This window comes from Loxodonta africana, chromosome 11 (assembly GCF_030014295.1).
Source record: "Loxodonta africana isolate mLoxAfr1 chromosome 11, mLoxAfr1.hap2, whole genome shotgun sequence".
Taxonomy (NCBI): Eukaryota; Metazoa; Chordata; class Mammalia; order Proboscidea; family Elephantidae; genus Loxodonta; species Loxodonta africana.
The window spans coordinates 38,469,327-38,488,782 of record NC_087352.1 but is presented as its reverse complement, the minus strand read 5'-3'; the positions used below and the strand labels follow the sequence as shown (position 1 = coordinate 38,488,782).

Sequence of the window (19,456 nt, the reverse complement as noted above, 5' to 3'; positions counted from 1 at the left end):
GGTTCAGTTCCTAGCCAGCGGACCTCCTGCGCAGCCATCACCCGTGTGTCAGCACAGGCTCACATGTGGCTATGATGCTGAACAAGTTTCAACAGAGCTTCCAGACTAAGGCAGACTAGGAAGAAAGGCCTGACGATCTATGTCTAAAAATCAGACAGTGAAGACCCTGCAGAGCACAACCTGTTTTTTGTTGTCGTCCTTATTATTAAGAGATCTCAAATTGGATTTAAACATCCAATTATATACTTTTTACGAGATGCAAAACCAAAAAAAAAAAAAAACCCATTGTCATCAAGTTAATTCCAACTCATGGCGACCCTATAGCACAGAGTAGAACTACACCATAGGGCTTCCAAGAAGCTGCTGGTGGATTCGAACTGCAGAGCTTTGGTTAGCAGATGCACCAAAATAAAGACCCAGAGCAACAGACAAAATAAAGACCCAGAACAACAGAAGTGAAGGGTGGGGAAAAGATGAATAAGATGTGGTAGATTGTATCATTGTTTTGAATTATTGCTGTACTTTCTCTGGAAACCCTGGTGGTGTAGTGGTTAAGTGCTATGGCTGCTAACCAAAAGGTCAGCAGTTTGAATCCACCCAGCGCTCCTTGGAAACTCTATAGGGCAGTCCCACTCTATCCTATAGTGTCGCTATGCATCGGAATTGACTTGATGGCAATGGGTTTGGTTTTGGTTTGGTGGTTTTTCTGTTAGAATTAAAAACTTTCTTACCCATTCACTTGCTTTCGTCAGTGGAGTAGAGTAGGGGCAGGGGCAGTGACATGCCCCATTTGGGCTTGGTTGGCATTACATGATTCTGCTTTTGCTTTTATCCCTTTTGCCAGGAGACTGGGATAGGGGTTGCTTCCTCAGGAGACTGGGATAGGGGTTGCTTCTTCGGCCTGGTCCAGAATGAAGAAAGTCTGGAGCAGAGTTGAAGCTGACCTGCCTCCAACAGTGTCATAAGTGAGAACTCTGCATTTGTTACAGAAATCCCCTGAGATTTCAAGGCCCAGAGCCCTGGTGGTGCAGTGGTTAAACATTTGGCTGCTAACCAGAAGGTTGACAGTTCGAACCTACCAGCCAGTCCTTGGAAGCCCTCTGGGGCAGTTCTAACGCGTCCTATAGGGTTGCTATGAGTTTTAATCAACTCAACAGCAAGGTTTTTTTTTCTCTTATCCCAGCATAATATAAGCAGAAGTTGAATACAGAAAAATATAACAGACACAAGTTAACCAAAGAAATTTGATATGAGATTTTGAGGTTAAAATATTTCCTCCTTTGCCATGAGACCAGAACAGGATGGTGCCCAGCTACCATTATGGCATGTTTTGATCAAAGATTCTGTAGAAGAATCCTTGTCAAAAGGTGGAAGAATACAGAATGGAATTGCAAATTCTCGTGGGATCGAGACTTTCTGGAGCCACTGAGGCTGGATGAACCTCCGAAACTATTACCCTGAGATAATCTTTAAACCTTAAACCAAAAATATCCCCTGTAGTCTTCTTAAAACCGAACAAGTTTAGTTTAATTAATAAAGAATGTCCACCATGAGCATTGTCCTGTTTTAAAGAACTATCTGTATAGGATCAAACTGACAACAGCGACTTGAAAGGTTAGGTAGGAAACTTAGGGGTCAGTGAGTTTATATTAGTAGGGGAGAAACAACTCAGTAAAGGAGGGTGAGAATGACTGTACAACTCAAAAAATGTAATCAGTGTCACTGAATTGTACACGTGGAAACTGGAATTGGTATATGTTCTGTGTATATCTAGACAACAATAAATAAAATAATTTAAAAATATAGTTATTAGGAATAAATAGAGTCTAATAATCTTTAGCCGGTATGTTGTTGTTGTTATGTGCCATTGAGTCAGTTCTGACTCATAGCAATCCTATGTACAACAGAACGAAGCAAGGCCCGGTCCTGTGCCATCCTCACAATCGTTGTTATGCTTGAGCCCATTGTTGCACCCACTGTGTCAGTCCATCTCATTGAGGGTCTTACCCTTTTTCGTTGACCCCTTACTTTTTTTTTTTTCGGCCACTATAAACCTAGCAAAATAACCTCAAAATAAAAGTCATACGTTGATAACTTTACAAGGGGGAAATTGATCCAGTACATGAAAAAAAATAATAAATCTCCCAACAGGAAGAAAGATTTTTTGACCTGTGTCTCTTATAATTATGGGACTGGGTCTGGAATTCTACCAGACCTATGGTAAAAATTCGTCTGCCTTTTTCTGTATGGGTAAGAGCAGAGACCCTGGGGCCAGACTGCAGGTTTGACTCCTGAAATTTCCCATGCTGGATGTGCGACTTGGCAATTCCTTTAAACTCTGGGACCTCAGTTACGTCATCTGTACAGTCGGGATGCCCACAATGCTCTGCTCCTAGGGCTGTTGGGGTGCTTACAGGAGTTACCCGTGCTTGTTGCTGTCGAGTCGATTCCGACTCATAGTGACCTTATAGGACAGAGTGGAACTGCCCCCATAGGGTTTCCTAGAATGTCAACCTTTACAAAGGCAGATGGTCACACCTTTCTTCTGCAGAGTGACTGATGGGTTTGAACCACTGACCTTTCAATTAGCAGCTGAGTGCCTAACCACTGCACCACCAGGGCTCCTTTATAGTAGTTAGTATGTGTCAATTTCATAGAACAGTAGTACCTGGCGTGCAGTAACTATTTTAAAAATATTAACTACTGTTTTAATTTTTAGAAAGGTAACTACTACTACTGTTGTTGCTGTTCAGTGCTGCTGAGTCCATTGTGACTCGTAGTGACTCCGTGTGACAGAGCAGAACTGCCCTATAAGGTTTTCTTGGCTGTAATCTTTATGGAGGAAGATCACCAGGTCCTTCTTCTGAGGAACTGCTGGGTGGGTTTGAACTGGAAGCCTTTTGGTTAGTAGCTGAATGCTTAACCACTGCTCCACCAAGGATCCCTTTTACTACTACTATTAAAATACAGGCGCATCATTTCATTTCAGAGCAATGTGGAGAAAACACCACAGTAAATAATTGCCTTTTATTCACTAATTTTCTTGCTCAGAATAAAGGGCCCCCCTTTGCTTCCTTAGCTCTGCTACTTAGTTCCGCCAGTAGCAGCTCTTTGTCTTCCTCCATTTATTTCATAATGGAAGCAAATCCTTCCCCAGTGTCTTTTTTATTTTTATTTTTTCAGTATTCCAGAATAAAGCACAGGCTACCATTTAGTGACTTAGAATCCTTTATTTCCTCATACATAACTTAAAAAAAAAAAAATTAGAGAATGTAGTTAGGAACTGGCTTTCCAATAATTCATTCCTTTCAGTATTCTCGGTTGAAGCTTAGAGCAGCTCTTAAAATGTCAGCCTGCACGTCATAAGCCAACAGTATACCAGTCAGCCAGAGTAGGTTCATCATCCCCTTGGAATGATGTAGGAGCCCTGGTGGCACAGTGATTAAGCACTCGGCTGCTAACTGAAAGGTTGGCAGTTTGAACCCATTAGCTGTTCCATGGGAAGAAGATGTAGCAGCCTGCTTCTGTAAAGATTTATAGCCTGGGAAACCCTATGCGGACAGTTCTACTCTGTCCTCTAGGGTCACTATGAGTCGGAATCAACTCGACGGCAAGTTTTTTTTTTTTTTTTGGAAAAGTTACAGCGCTGTTTTGTCAGTTCCCATAAGGAGGATATTTTCCTACTCTGAACATTTGAAAGCATATTAAAACACATAGTTAGAAAACTTTCTTTGCACCCTGTAATTAAATGGTAGAGCTTGAGCCCTGGAGGCACAGTGGTTAAGAGCTCAGGATGTTAATCAAAAAGTCGTCAGTTTGAATCCACCAGCCGCTCCTTGGAAACCCTGTGGGGCAGTTCTGCTTTGTCCTGTAGGGTCTCTATGAGTCAGAATCAACTCAACGGCACCGGGGTTTTTTTTTTTTGTTTTGTTTTGTTTTGTTTTATGTACACATTTAATCCTGGGATCTGATTTTGGGACCACTGAGTCTCAGAGGTGAAAGGGAGACTGTCACCCTGAGCTCTGTGTGGTTTCTGCAGCTACACAGCTTAACCTCCATGTCCTATCTCTACTCACTGACCTGCTCAGGAGAAACAGGCAACATCTCGGCACTGCCTGTTACATAAGACAACAGAAAGCCCTGTATCCACAGTCACATGCAATCGTCAGAAGGAAGCACAGGCAAAGTGAAAATAAAATAATGTCCATAAGTAAGAAATAAGTGGCCAGCAGAAACCCTAAAAGGAAACCTACGTACTGTTAGTACCAAACATTAAGATTGTCACATCATAATATGTGATTTGTTTCTGTACGATATGTTCCTTTGTGCTTTTACTTAGGTATTAATTCCCTGAGAAGTTGGCCATTGCTCACATTTGCCTGTTGAACATTATTCATTAGCAGTCTGAGACGGTCAAGGGCACCACAGACGTCAACACACAGGTTGTTAAAGGGGACAGCTGGAGAGAGGATCAAGATATGTAATATACACTGACTGGGCTGTGACAGTGGTATTACATTTAGAATGTCCTAGAAAATGGCCAAAAGGAAACTGATCTTTGTGGACCTGTGATGATATACTAGGACACTTTCTCTCTGAACATTAAATTCATGCTAGCTTTGAAATGTTAGATGAAAACTCTGAAATTCTGGTGTTTCATTATAAGCAGTGAGCTATTTTTTATAGAACTGCTAGATCAATGGGTGCAATTGATTTGGGGGTGCCCTCCTGCTTTGCAATAAGAGGAGGTACCTCGCCGTTCTGTCAGTTTTGCTTGAAGTGCGTCATCAGGTCTGTTTGGAAGAGGTTTTGATGCATGTCAGACACAAGCAAACAGCCACTTGCTGATTTGACCCACTTCCTTCCTTCCAGAGTCACTTTTTCCTCATTTTCAGTGTGGTCTCCGTATGTCTCAAACCAAGGCCAGTGCATAAAATGTTCATATTTGGGAACATAACCTAGAATCAATTGCTAAATGTATTCCTCTTTATATGAAGAGAAGCAGGATGCAAGTGTCTCTTTGTATAGCTATTCAAATAAAAATATGTTGTCGTTAGTTGCCATGGAGATGACTCCAGCTCATGGTGACCTTATGTATAACAACCCAAGGTCACCATTCTTTTATCTGTACAGCAGTATAGAAACAAAACTTTGCCCAGGCCTATGCCATCTTCGTGATCATTGGTATGTTTGAGTCCTTTGTTTTGACTCTTTTGTCAGTCCATCTTGTGAAGAGTTTCCCTTGTTTTTGCCAACTCTCTACCAAACACAATGTTCTTTTCTAGTGATTGGTTTTACCTGAAGACGAGTATTAAATTTCTAATAACTTATAAATTTTTACTCTTATGTAGAAATCTCAGAGGCTTACCACTTTTCTATGATGGTGTGTGCTAGTGCAGGGTGTTGACAATTTTTTTCATATTGGTCTTAATATAGTTGCCGGTGTTTCCATCTTAAATGATATATTCAGTAGGACTAAAATTTGATGAGAGATCACTTCACAACCTAAATTGAGCAAATTCTGGAGTTTTCACACTAACCTTGAGGGACAATACACTTGTTTTCTTATTTATCAGGGAGACATCTGTTCATCTATACCTGATATTTCTTCTGCTTGAGTTGCAAATTCAAATGAGAAAAAAGCAAATATAGAAAGTGAGGAAAGATAGGAAAAGCGCTTCAAAATTTATCAAATTATATGCATAAGCACCTAATTAACAAGCAAAAAAAGAAAAGAAACCATGGGCATGCCTTAAATAAGAAATTGACATTCAGAAACCATAAGTAACTTGTTCAGGAGCGCCAATGAGAAGTAGCAGCATCCCCTTTCCGTTATATGGTATAATATCAATTCAAGATTATGTATGATTATCAAGCTAATAGTTCCACAATGTAGACCATTCTTATTAGCGAGTATCAAAACATTACGTAATTAACAATCATCTAGTCAGTCGTGGTTTTCCTACCTAAAATAATTCTTTATTAAAATATGACCTTAATTTTCTGAATTAATTTTAAGAAATGAATTTTAAAAACAAGCATAATGTAAAGACTAAGTAAAATTATGTGACACTGTCACCAACCGCTCCTAACTGTAAACATACAGTACAAACATTTTCTTATTGTCTGTCAGAATCAAAAACCTTTTAAAGTGTGTCCACCTTATCTCACCGTGAGAAGCTGAACTTCTGGGCATAGCACAGAAACAAATAATAATGAAAAGAGGTGTGGCTCAGTTACCTTCCACCTTAAGTCTTCTCAGTAAAACTAGAATTGAATCTCCCTGCCGATATTTTGAGTCTCCTAACCAAAACCCAGTGCTGCCGCCGAGTCGATTCTGACTCATAGCGACCCCATAGGACCGAGTAGAACTGCCCCATAGAGTTTCCAGGGAGTGCCTGGCAGATTCGAACTGCTGACCCTTTGGTTAGAAGTCATAGTACTTAACCACTACGCCACCAGGGTTTCCTTGAGTCTCCTAGAGGATAAAATTTCAGAACTCTGGGAGCTAACGCTTTATTTTATTCTCTCTCTTGTTTTTCTGGTACTTTCACCTGGAGGCTTTCATATTTTAATCAGGATAAACATTTATCTCAGATACTTTTAGAAGGCTTGCTCTTGATATAATTTTCTGCTTTCTCTACCATTATTCCTCATAAAGACGACTCTTTGATTTTTCTATCCTGTCCTGTGTTCTCAGTAGTTTAATAATACCTGCTGAAAATTCTAGGCTCTTTCCTCTTACTTATTTTGGCTTTTCATTTTAAGAACCTTTGCTCTTAGATGGATATTACCTTTGAACAAATAGAAAATATTTGAACAGTTTCCCATTGATCCATTTTAATCAATCAAACCAAATATTGCAAGAGTGTACAGTTAAGAATTAGATTTCCAATAAGGCTTATTACAGTCAATTTGAAAATCTGTACCATAAACACACAAAATGGTAGTGATTTAAAGATTAATTTCTTGTGCCATGTCAATAGAATACTGTCCTGTTGCCAACTCTATGATTACCACACAGCCATACTAAACTCCTGCTATAAAGCCAAGTCAAAATAGTTGCTTGCATAGAAATACTCATTACTAGTAACAGATGAATTTAAGCAATAGGAATTAATAAAGTCTTTAAACTAGCTTCATTTCAAGCCAATGAAGAAAACGTTTTTGCATTCCTAAGTCATTTGGAAATTGCTTCGTAAGCTTCTTTTGCCATGTAATGTAACATAGTCACAGTTTTAGATAATTAGAATATTGACATATTTGGGGACGGCTGCTATTCTGCCTACCACAATATCACTAGTAAATAGCACAGTGGTTGGCACACAATGGAGCCCTGGTGGCACACTGGTTAAGAGCTTGACTGCTAACCAGAAGATCGGCAGTTCAAATCCACCAGCCGCTCTGTGGAAAAGCTATGGGGCAGCTCTGCTCTGTCCTATAGGGTCACAATGAGTTAGAATCAACTCGAGAGCAACAGGTTTGATTTTGGTTTTGGCGCATAAGAGATTGTCAGTAATTGCTTTCTAAATGAATGGATTAAAAAAGAAAAAAGTCACTATCCCAAACATTTAAAAACCGGTAACCTCTAAATATGAGCTGTCGTGTAAACATTTTGTAATAATGCTGGTTATGTGTAGGGAAAGAGTTTTAGAGCTCTGTGTGATTTTAGACAGTAGGCTTAGGTAGCCATATCACTGGCAACAGTCTCCTATTCCAGCCAACAGCTCTCCTTGGTTTTGTTTTTTCTTTCTCGTCTCAAGCACCTTGTGAGAGATATACACAGAAGATTTGCTTTCAGGACCTTAAGAGAACATCACCTAGATGAAAGCTTTGATAACAGCTCTTCCTCAGAAGTTTGCTGCTTGATAATTACATTCTTGTGAGAAGCCTAAAACCTGTGCTTCACATATTCTACTGCTATCTATTAAGAATTCCTTAGATGGTAAAGTGTTCTATCCTGCTTCTGGCTTCTCATCACAGAAATGCACTCATTCTCCAGGGGGGCTTTAGGGTTTGTTACAAAGGCCCATTTTATCTCACTTTCTTGTAATGCCTTAACACCTTATTCCCGTCTCCACAACACACTCACGCATGCACACACACACTACACCATCATTTTCCAGACCTTTCGTAAATGTTGATTTCTGTTCTTTTTTTTATTTTCTTTGAATTGTTTTACGCTCTTGTGCCATTCGTTAATCTCCATATTAAAGTGTTTTCCAGTACATTCTTATCAGGCTAAAGCACAGCATATTTGATTGCTGTGTCAATTGCTGCTATTCATCACGTGTTACTTTGGAGAGTAGGCAGGAACCGTTTTCTCCATGGCCATGTCTGAACACTTAACCCCCGTCCTCCAACTCACAAAAGGAGAGAAGTAACAGAATAAGGTTTTCTGCATAGACTCCAAAAATTTGACATATCAACTTGCTCTTAAATTAAGGAAAATAAGTTATGATTATCCGCCGAAAAATGTAATTCATGTAAATTAGTGATACATTCCCTTTGCTCTAAATTGACCTAAGATTCCACTGCTTTATCTATATAAAAAATAAAAATCAAGTGTTTATCTCATGTAGAATCAAAAGGAATTTATACAAGACTTCCATTTAGGCATAAATGCCACCAATGATGTTAAAAGGACAAGTTTAATAAAATAAGAAACCTTTTTGAATGAGTAATATTTAGTATTGCTGAAGTTCAGTAGAGATCCATGTTTGATGTCATCCCCTTCCCTTTCCTAATCAAAGATCTCCTTTGAAGAGCAAAAGTTATAGTCTCCACTCAAATGGAGGTGTGCGTTGCGATCTCAAAATCCCAGCAAGTGGCTACTCCCCAGATTATTTGCATTTGATTGCATAATCGATCTCAAATTTCTGAGCATTAACTACAAATAACATCTACTTCTTCGTTGCAAGTTTATTAGTTTCTATGTCCAGACACCATGCTAGGCTCTAGAATGACTATATCAAGTCACCCACACTCCAATTTCTTAAAAGTATGTTGTTAGACAGGGAGACATATAGCTTAGTGACATATAAACCAAAAACCAAGCACACTGCCATTGAGTCAATTTAGACACGTAGCAACGCTATAGGATAGAGTAGAACTGCCCCATAGGATTTCAAAGGCTGTAAATCTTTATAGAAGCAGACTGCCATATCTTTCTCCTGCAGAGCAGCTGGTGGATTTGAACCATTGACCTTCTGGTTAGCAGCCAAGTTCTTTAACCACTGTGTCACCAGGGCCTCTCCAATGACATATAAAAAAAAAAAATTGCCGATGAGTCTATTCTGATGCATAGCTTCCCTATAGGTCAGAGTGGAACTGCCCCATAGGGTTTCCAAGGAGCAGCTGGTGGATTCAAACTGCAGACCTTTTGGTTAGCAACCAAACACTTAATCACTCATGCCACCAGGGCACCTCCAATGACATATAGTGGCTATGATAAAACTTGCATAGAATGTTAAGGAAATATGGAGGAAAGTTGCCAAATCCATATGTAGGTCTCGAAGCACTAAACTGAGAAGGTCATATTTGAACCAAGTTTAAAGGACTGTTAGTTGTGAGTGATTTTTTGTGGAAGGGAGCAAATGAGGGACATTCCAGGGAAAGGGAATAAAAGCAGTTCTTACCTAGAAAACTAATTGTTCCCCCATCTGTAAACTTTTCATTCCTACAAATCTGACTTCAGCGGAAAAAGCCCTTTCCTGTAGGCTGCAAAGTTCCAATGCATATCCATCATGGAAATGATGCAAGAACTGGCAGCATTTCATTCCATTGTGAGTGGGGTCATCATGAATCAGGGTCCAACTCCATGGCAGCTAACAACAACATGAGTTGAACAGAGATAACCTTTTCAGCTTTGCTGAAGCAAGAGTTCAAGTTTTAACTGGATTCTTCTCTTCTTACTACAGACACAGTGAGAAAAAAACAAAGTCAATGAAATGTCAACAAGCTCAGTTAAGTAACAAGTAGCTATCAATTTTCAAGAATGAAAAGCATCATCAAAATGTCTTACATTTTTATAGCTCTATAAATTTCAAGTGGTGAAAAAAGAGATCATTCATATTCTTTAAGCAATATGGGGAAACATCTTCATTTTCCAGCAAAGTATGTATTTAAGAAGACATTTAATGTATATGAAAACATTTATCACCAAATCATGGAGAATCCACACAGGTAATGAACATTAGATACATGCAAAACTTGAAGTTGTCAATGATTTCATTTTACTTGGATCCACAATCAACACCCATGGAAGCAGCAGTCAGGAAATCAAAAGACCCATTGCACTGGGCAAATCTGCTGCAGAAGACCTCTTTAAAGTGTTGAAAAGCACAGATGTCACCTTGAAGACTAAGGTGCACCTAACCCAAACCAAGGTATTTTTAGTATATTTCATATACATGCAAAAGCTGGACAGTGAATAAGGAAGACCAAAGTAGAACTGGCAGCTTTGAATTGTGGTGTTGGTGAAGAATATTGAATATACCATGGACTGCCAAAAGAATCAACAAATCTGTCTTGGAAGAAGTACAACCAGAATGCTCCTTAGAAGCAAGGATGGTGAGACTACATCTCACATACTTTGGACATGTTATCAGTAGGGATCAGTCCCTGGAGGAGGACATCATAGTCGGTGAAGTAGTGGGCCAGCGAAAAATAGGAAGACCCTCAACAAGATGGATTGACATAGTGGCTGCAACAATGGGTTCAAGCATAACAAAGATTGTAAGAGTGGCAGAGGACTGGGCAGTGTCTTGTTCTGTTGTACACAGGGTCATTATGAGTTGGAACTGACTCGACAGCACCCAACAACAACATATGTAAAAATTACTGTTTTTGCAGGATTATTTTACTGACACTTTTCCTAAAATTATTATTAAACACTAAAACCAATAATGACTAGATAAAATGATTTACTATTTCCATACGAAACTCATCTTGACTTCATCTTATAAAGTAACATGAAGCCCATACAGTGCTATCTTGAATTGTGCTGCATGACCTTGGCTGACAGCATATTTTCTATGTTATGTGATGAAAATTTTTTTTAACTCTTTTCAGATTTAGCTCATTCTGGATCATTTAACTTTAATGTCATTATCCTAAGGCCTAAATTAAGTGAAAACAATAAAGCTTGAACCTAATCATTTAGTCAATAGGTATTTATTAAGGATCTGCTATATACAGATCTCTTTCCCGGTGCAAAAGGATATAGCCATTACTCTCCTGAGAATTCTGTGGAAGATGGATGCAACGAGATTCCGGGAGGAGCAGCCACCGGCCTGCGGGTGTTTTTCTTTAGCAATATCCCTGATCATCATCTTCCCTTGAACCCAATAAACCCATTCATCATGCCTTTTATCATCTATTTAGTCTCCCTTCTCCATTTGTCTTATTATTCCCAAACGTCCTTCAGTTTTCCTTTTAGAAATTACTGAATGTTTTCATCTAAGTAATCTTACGTGGTAAAGAAATTATTTGGGTTTCTGTTCTAGAGGCTGGGTTATTTACCTGAATTAAGAATTGGAATATAACTACAAGTGACCAGAAAACAACATCTTAATGAAAAAGCACTTCCATCATGCAAAGGAAAACATAGAAAACTTTATAGAACATTTTTATGTCTTTATTACAGCATGAAGCATTTTAATTATTTTCACACTATCAGTAGGCTAAGATAGAAGTTGGAAAGATAAAGCAAAAGACAAAAAGCACTAAATCCATGGGCAATTTTTTTTTTTAATGCAGTAGATTCACATTATTGCATTTTTATTTAATCTCCTCATTTAATCATTATGGAAAGGTAAATCATGGAAGGTATTCAGAAGAAAACACTAATTAAATAATGATAGGACAAAACACACAAAAAAAGATTAAAAGGCTTTAATACATAGAGCTTGCCTAATCAAGAACAAATAAAAAACAGAGCTATAATTGTTTGAAAGGTGACTATTAAAAACAGGAAGTCCTGTATGGCAAAATCTAGCTTCTCTGCAGCAAAACCGTGAGATCAAGTATGTAGATTACAAAGGTTAATACTTTTGAGATGAAAGTTTAGGACTGCTGTAATTGAACTGAATACTAGAAAATTGAGGAGTGAATGGATAGAGCGCTGCTTTTCACATTGTATCACGTGAACTCAGGGCTGTCCTTAGCTATTAATGGGATGTTACTCTCACTGCCCTGGAAATGCCTTTCTCAGCGCCTCCATCTTCCTCTTCAGTTCACCTGACTCTCCCAGCCCACAAACATACTGTCTCACACACACACACACACTTAAACACTTATACTCGTTATCACACACGCTGACTGTCACATACACACACTCTCAAATACACTGAATCATACACCCTCACCTTCTTCTTGCTTGTCAGATACCTTCCACTCTGCTGAGCTCCCCCGTAACTCCTCAGTTCCGACCTGGCTCAGCCAGTGGCTCTCCAGAGCAACGCATACCAAACTCACCTGCCCATCCCATCAGCCTCTAAGATTATTGAGAGGAGAAACTGCGTTCTCATCTTTTATACTACCTCCTCGCATAGTGTCAGAAACCCTGGTGGCATAGTAGTTGAGGGTTCAGCTGTTCACCAAAAGGCTGGCAGTTCGAATCCACCAGGTGTTCCTCGGAAACCCTAGGGGGCACTTCTGTTCTGTCGGTAGGATTGCTGTGAGTCGGAATTGACTCAACGACAGCAGGTAGCATAGTGTCTGGCATGAAGTCAGTTCACAATAAATGCCTGTTTAAAAAAAAAAATGAACCCTTGATGATAATATGAATTTCTGATGATTCTTACATACTCTCTTTCTCTTTATTTCTGAAATAGCTTATAGTTCAGTCTCTAATGTGACTACTTCAACTCTATTATTACTCTTGCTACTACTATTTTTGTATGCTACTGTATTACTCAAATGCCGAAGCATTGTGATTCTAAAGACTGCTTGCAGAAGACATCTTGACCTGCTGGAGGAAGCCCATGAATACTGGCACTGCTGCCTAGACACCTCCCTGCACCCTGGTTGTCAGAGAATTCCATTTGAAGGAGTCAGCTCCCATTTCACAGAAGCCCTTTGCTGTATGGTTGCTTCTATTGTCTCATTAAAGCCCAGGACAAAAGAGTTAATAGAATGAATGAGTGACATATTCCTGTAACCTTTGGGCATGTGCTGACTTAGTACTTAAAGGGAACATTGACACAAAGGTGCTTTGGCATATTTAACGTATTCACCCCAAATAGAATATTCAGTATTCTCATTTTCATCTATGGAGTACTGGAAATCATATTAGATAGAGTAATGCAACTAAAATGTTAACTACATGTAATTTTACTGATGATAGTAAATTGTGGAATCCTGAGAAAAATTCAGAACATTAAAAATTAAAAGAAAAAAAAGTACTCATGTTGTCTCCCAAAGCAAAAACTCCAACTATTTCTAAATACATAGGATGTAAATTAGCTCAGCCTGTTAAGATTTTGGCTTTGGTGTTAGAAAAGCTTTCAAAACTTCTATAACTTCACCAAAACTCATAGATCTAATAAAAATCTCTTTCTAAATATGCTATCTTTGCTTCTGTAGAATTTTTCGATGAAGTTGAACATTCCCTCACTGGAAGAAAAACTAAGATGTTTTCCTTAAGAAACCTGTGAGGGCTCAGTATGCATTAATTTTATTAGTGATCTGCTAGTTGGAAGTTGATTCTCCTTATTCCCAGTAGCTGGTCTGACAAAGCCCACGAATGCTAAATTAGCGAATACAGAATCACAGCTGAACCCACCCTCACAGGCAATATCATCAATCTGTGCATGCGCGTAGCTGGGACTATTTAGTGATCCCAGTAAATCAGTGAGTTCACAAATAAGGAATCTGCAAAAAATGAGACGCCATGTTAACCATATTTTCTGGACTCCAGAGGAAACTCCCAAGGGGGAGCACCAGGCTCACTAGGAATTGACTTAATCCTTGAACTAGGTCGGCTGTGTGACCGTACAGAGAGAGGATGGTCCCTGAATTATGCAAACGGGGTCTTTTGTGAAGAAAGTACCTTTCATGAGTAAACATTGGAGCACCTATTTTTGTTGGACTGGTACCTCATGTGTGGATGACTGCATGTTCTTTCCTTTGTTTTCTAACAGCCTTTTATGGTCTTGATAAAAATAAAAATCAAAATAAATGACAAATCTGGCTTGACATCTCACTGATGACACCTGTTTTTGACACTAAGGCAGTGTGATTCAGCTCAGGAAAAAAACATTACCCAGGTTTGAAGGTTGTTGACCAATGTGGAGAGTGATTGTTCAGATCCCTCCAGTCAGAAAAAAACCTGTCACAGCCGACTTTTCAAAGGAGTTTAAAATGCCAAGGCAAAGGTTGGAATGTCATCCAGAGAGCAACATGAGAGTTGAAGGAAATATCTATTGAATAGTATAGATGTATGCTACATGGAAAAGCCAGAAACATGCCATTAAAAAAAAAAAAAAAAACAAGCCTGTTGCCGTTGAGTCCGTATTGACTTATCAACGTGTCTGGGAAGGTATAAACGGGACACTTATCCAATTTGTACATTGATCTTGGGGCTTATCCCAAAATATTCAAACCCAGGCCTATCTGATATTTCTGCATATTAAATATAGATACCACATCATTGGCACTGTCCAGTGGTACGACATGGAATACAAATATGACTCTCACTTTTAGCCACCCCCACCCTCACAAGACTTATGCGACAATCAAATTCATTTATGTCTGTGAATGTATTAGATACTACAAGATTCTGTGTAGACATAAGATGTTCTAATGTTTCAAATAAGGAAAAAAACTTTTAGATATAAAGAAGGTGGCAAGTAATGATAGTAAAAGCAGTAATGATCTAATCAACGTCTTAGATGATTAGTTTTTCAGAAAAAAAGATACTTTTAATATCCTACCCAAATTTCTTCAAAGGAAGGATAGCACATTTTTTTTTTATGTTAATAAAAGAAAAGCTACCAGATACTAGCACTGGTCTTATGATCCATTACAATTCAGAATGACTTGGGAATGAGACCTTTAGCCCACGCACATCTTGGCTGCATTCAGGAAGATTCACTTAATCTAATCCGTCATTATTCTAATATTCATTTATTTTTTTAATTCAATTTATTATTCTGTGTAGTTTCCCTCCAAAATTTAAATCAATCTAAAATGCCAGTAGTCATTGAGTCAACTCCAACTCCTGGCAACACCATGTGTGTCTGAGTAGAACTATGTTCCACAGTTTTTTTTTTTTTAAATCATTTTTTTTTGGTTGTCATTGAAAATATACACAGCAAAACATACACCAGCTCAACAGCTTCTACACTTGCACAATTTGGTGACATTGATTACATTCTTCAAGTTGTACAACCATCCTCAGCCTCCTTTTGCTAATTGTCCCTCCTCCATTAACATAAACTTTCCTGCCCCCTAAACTTCCTAGGTAACCTTTTGAGTTGCTGTTGTCAATTTGATCTCATGTATAGGATTTTCAAGGCTGTGACCTGCCATTTGTGCCACCCAGGGACTCCTGAAATATACTAGATATGGATATGAAATATTCTTGGACTATTATTTGCAAATAAGATAAAGTACATCAAAAGTGCTTGAAAAATAATGTCAAACAATGGGGGAAAATCTGGACCTTTTTTATTTCTCAAATGTAGTTTTTTGTTTTCTTAAGATAGATTTTTAACTTTTATGAATGATGCATCACTCATATGGGACATTGCCTGACCTTGGGGATATATGGTCCCTTTCAGAGCTGGAGGCCGAGGAGTGGTGCAAACACCTCTGCATGGAATGTCTGGGGACCCGGCTGAACGACATCAGCCTGGGAGAGCCGGACCTGCTGGCGGCAGGCGTGCAGCGTGAGCAGAATGGTGAGTGTGAGCTGACCTGTCACTATTTCCAATCACACTAGTAATTGTAGAGCTTCGAAACTAGACAGGGCCTTTGAAATGTTTCGATAAATTGTTCTGTTATAGTTTTTTTCTTTTTAAAAAAGCAAATTAATCAGTTTGGGTCGTTAAGGGTCTTTCCCAAGATTACATAGAACTAGTGAAATGGTTAAGTAAAAACAATCCAGATCTCCTGACTTCTTGCTGTGTGATGCTGTCGTTTCTCTAAATAAGTAATAAGTTAACTCACTGTACAGAAAGTTTTGCAATGTTTAACATCCTCACTTTTTCTTCTTTGAGAGTTGCTATAGATTTAGAGTCTATATTAACCTATTCGGTTTATCATGCTATCAGTAGACTCTTAGGGTATTTGGTTAATCTTACAAATCAGGAAGTACAGTGGATGTAATCTCCGAGTATAATCAAGTTGAGGTTTTTATGTCTAGTGTTGTTTACTTACCACACTGTGCTTGTAATTTAACAGACAGTTCTGATGTCTAGTAAGAATTTATGCTGCATCTTCTTGACTAACATCTCTAAGTAATGAAATTAGAGTGATGCATTTATTTTTCAGGGTGTCATTATAGTTGATGGTAAGCTAGTTTTTCTCCGTTTCTTTTTTTAATGCTTACCACCATGTCCAGATGATCTAGTAGTATGAAAAAGAGAAACTTTTCAGCATTCCTAATTTTGATGGTCAGGGTTTGGAAAGGGTGAGAGATAGTGGGGAAGCTTGACACTAACGATTAAAAAGAAATTCTGGAATCATCTATGGATTATAAATTAGATAAACCAAAAATTAAAAAATAAAACACCAAACCTGTTGCCATCAAGTCAATTCCGACTCAAGGCAACCCTATTGGACATAGTAGAACTGCCCCATAGGGTTTCCAAGGAGCGGCTGGTGGATTTGAACTGCTGACCTTTTGGTTAGCAGCCAAGCTCTTAACCAGTGCACCACCAGGGCTTTGTAATTTAAATAGCACAAGTAAAGTACTTGATGATTATAATCTTATTAGTACTAACAACTGTGTTGTTAGTGGTCATCCCTGTCTCAGAGCATATTAAAAAGCACTTTTTTGTTTGTTGCTAAAATGAAAAAAGATGTTTGCTGCTAGTTTATCATGAACATGAGCAGATATTAAAAAACTTCCTATGTGTGATAGTTTTCAGAAAATCACCAGAGAGCTCCTGTGACTCTTTGTTTACTTCTTATTTTATATTCCTCTCCCACATTCTCTGGGGATTTCTTCTCACTGACTTGTTTTCTCAGAGCTGTGCTCAGTATGAAAGTCCATAACCACACTGCTTTAAGTGTGCAGCCCATTCGCAGTTTAAGGAAAGAAGGGAAAACCTCTTACTGATAAGCGCTTGTCAAATACTGCAGAGAGAAAATGTGCAGAGAGCTAATAAATCAGGGCTGTGGGTGGGAACATCTGTGGCTCTTTTAATGTGGGCTTTGTGCTTCTACTTAAAAGATGTGGAGTTCTATGTGGTTTCTATCCAAATGGATGATGTTACTCCCTTGGTTTATTATAATTTTAATTTCTCGTTTAAAATGTCTAAGTAATATGCCTAGAATATAAGGAGGAATCCCTGATATGGATTTGTTAGAAAGGGACAAACACAGATTTAAATGTCATAAAAAGCTCAAGTTTTTTTTAAAAAAAAAAAAGCACAAGCGAAAACATCGTAACTCCTGCATATACTGTAAAAAAAAAAAAAAAAAAAAAGCAGACCTGAATTTATAATATCACCAATACCTTAAATGTTTTTCTTGGATTCGTTTTTTTAATAATCCCAACCTTATGCAATGGGATATATGTGCTTTAAAAGTATATTTCACAAATCTATGAGTAATGATTTAATGGAGAAGGTAGTATATGGTTTATTTAAATAACCTCTAAAAGTCCTTGGTACGCTATAAGGAAACTGACAATCTCACTTGAACATGTTCCCTGTTGTTGTTGTTAGCTGACATTGAGTTAATTCCGATTCATGGCAGCCCCATGTGTTACAGAGTAGAACTGTGCTCCACCGGGTTTTTTTTTTTTTTTTTTTGGCGGTAATCTTAATGGAAGCACATTGCCATGTCTTTTCTTTTGCGGTACCTCTGAGTGAGTTCAAACCTCCATCCAACCTTTAGGTTAGCAGTTGAGCATAAGCTGTTTGCACCACCTAGGGACCTTTCATACTCACTAAGACTCTTCAGTGTGTATCATTCCAAGGAAACTTCTGAGATGGGGAGATTTCATTTCCCTAGGAATCATTGTCCACAGGGATGAATTTCTCTCTTTCATTACAAAGTTCATTGCTACAGCTGTTGCTAAGGGGTCGTCCAGTCTGTATGCCCTTTCTTTAAAGTGTCGTTCAAGTTCAGACAATAGCACCTTTCCTCTGTTCCTCTTGGCACATTTATGCTTAGCTGAAATTTAAAAAAATAGTTATTCATACTATATGTGAAATGATGGGAGTAGTAATAGTAGCATCAGAACCTACCTAACTTCAAGGGGGAAAAGGAGATTCAAGACCAGCCTAAGGCTGACCCTTATGAGGTGAAGGTCAGCTATACCTCCACCCTCCAACCTTTTTACCAATTCTGACACCAGCCATCCCTCCCATGGCACTCACTACTTCTCTTCTCAGTTTGATATCTGTTGCAGTGGCCACACAGAACTCAGAGACCATATTTACAGTTAAGTGGTTTATTAAGGAAGTAACAAGGTACAACTTGGGATCAGGATCAACAGATTAAAACTCAGGATCAGGAAGCGTATAGACAAAATCTCCCATCTTCAGTGCAGGACAGCTCTCTCAGCTCCTCTCGACCATGCAGGCCTCCTCTCGGCCCCCTCAGGACAGGCTCCTCGTGGCCCTGTGGTCTGTCACTACTGACTCTGCCACAGGGCCCCTTCCAGGCCTGTCACCACCAGCTCTGCCACTGGGCCCCTTCTGGGCCTCTGTCTGTCTTCAGTATTACAGCCCTTGACCCATATTACAGCCCTTTTAGGAGGTTCCTTGTTTCCCCTCTTTCTCTGCTTCTCTCTTCTCTCTTCCTTCTGCTTCTCTTCCTGCTTCTGTCTAAAAAAACCTCTGTGGGGTTGGCTGCATACGTGCATAACTCCTTGTCAATTTCAAGGCATGGCACTCCCACCAGGGCCATGCACTGACCAATCCCATCTTGGTAGACCACAGACATTTCATTTGCATAGTCTGTGGTCACTTTATTTGCATAGTCTATTGACCAGTCCCTTCACGGCGTATACCAATCACAGGGTAGGCTGCAGCCCGGGACCAGACAGAAAGTATCAAACTACAAATTGTTTACAACATACCCAGGAAATGTCAGTTAACCTGGACAAAAGTAACAAACCCTCTGGGGTAGAAAACTAGGGCAAAGGTAACTCCTCAGGCCATAGGGGAAAAATCTCTCAAGCTGTTTTTCCAAAGAACCAAGGCAAAATGTTACATAAAGGAACTCATTTCACCACACTCTGGTGAACAGTAAAACAAATGAACCTCTACAGAATATC

At 39.0% G+C, this 19,456-nt stretch overlaps 1 protein-coding gene across 1 annotated transcript in view; it reads left to right on the top strand.

The window, feature by feature from the left end:
- The window catches only part of DOK6 (docking protein 6), a 436,186-nt gene that overhangs the window by 241,615 nt on the left and 175,115 nt on the right, over nt 1–19,456 (top strand). The window contains exon 4 of the mRNA XM_023543736.2: nt 15,786–15,905. Within this exon, the coding sequence (XP_023399504.2) occupies nt 15,786–15,905 (120 nt within the window). The remainder of the gene's footprint in view (nt 1–15,785; nt 15,906–19,456) is intronic.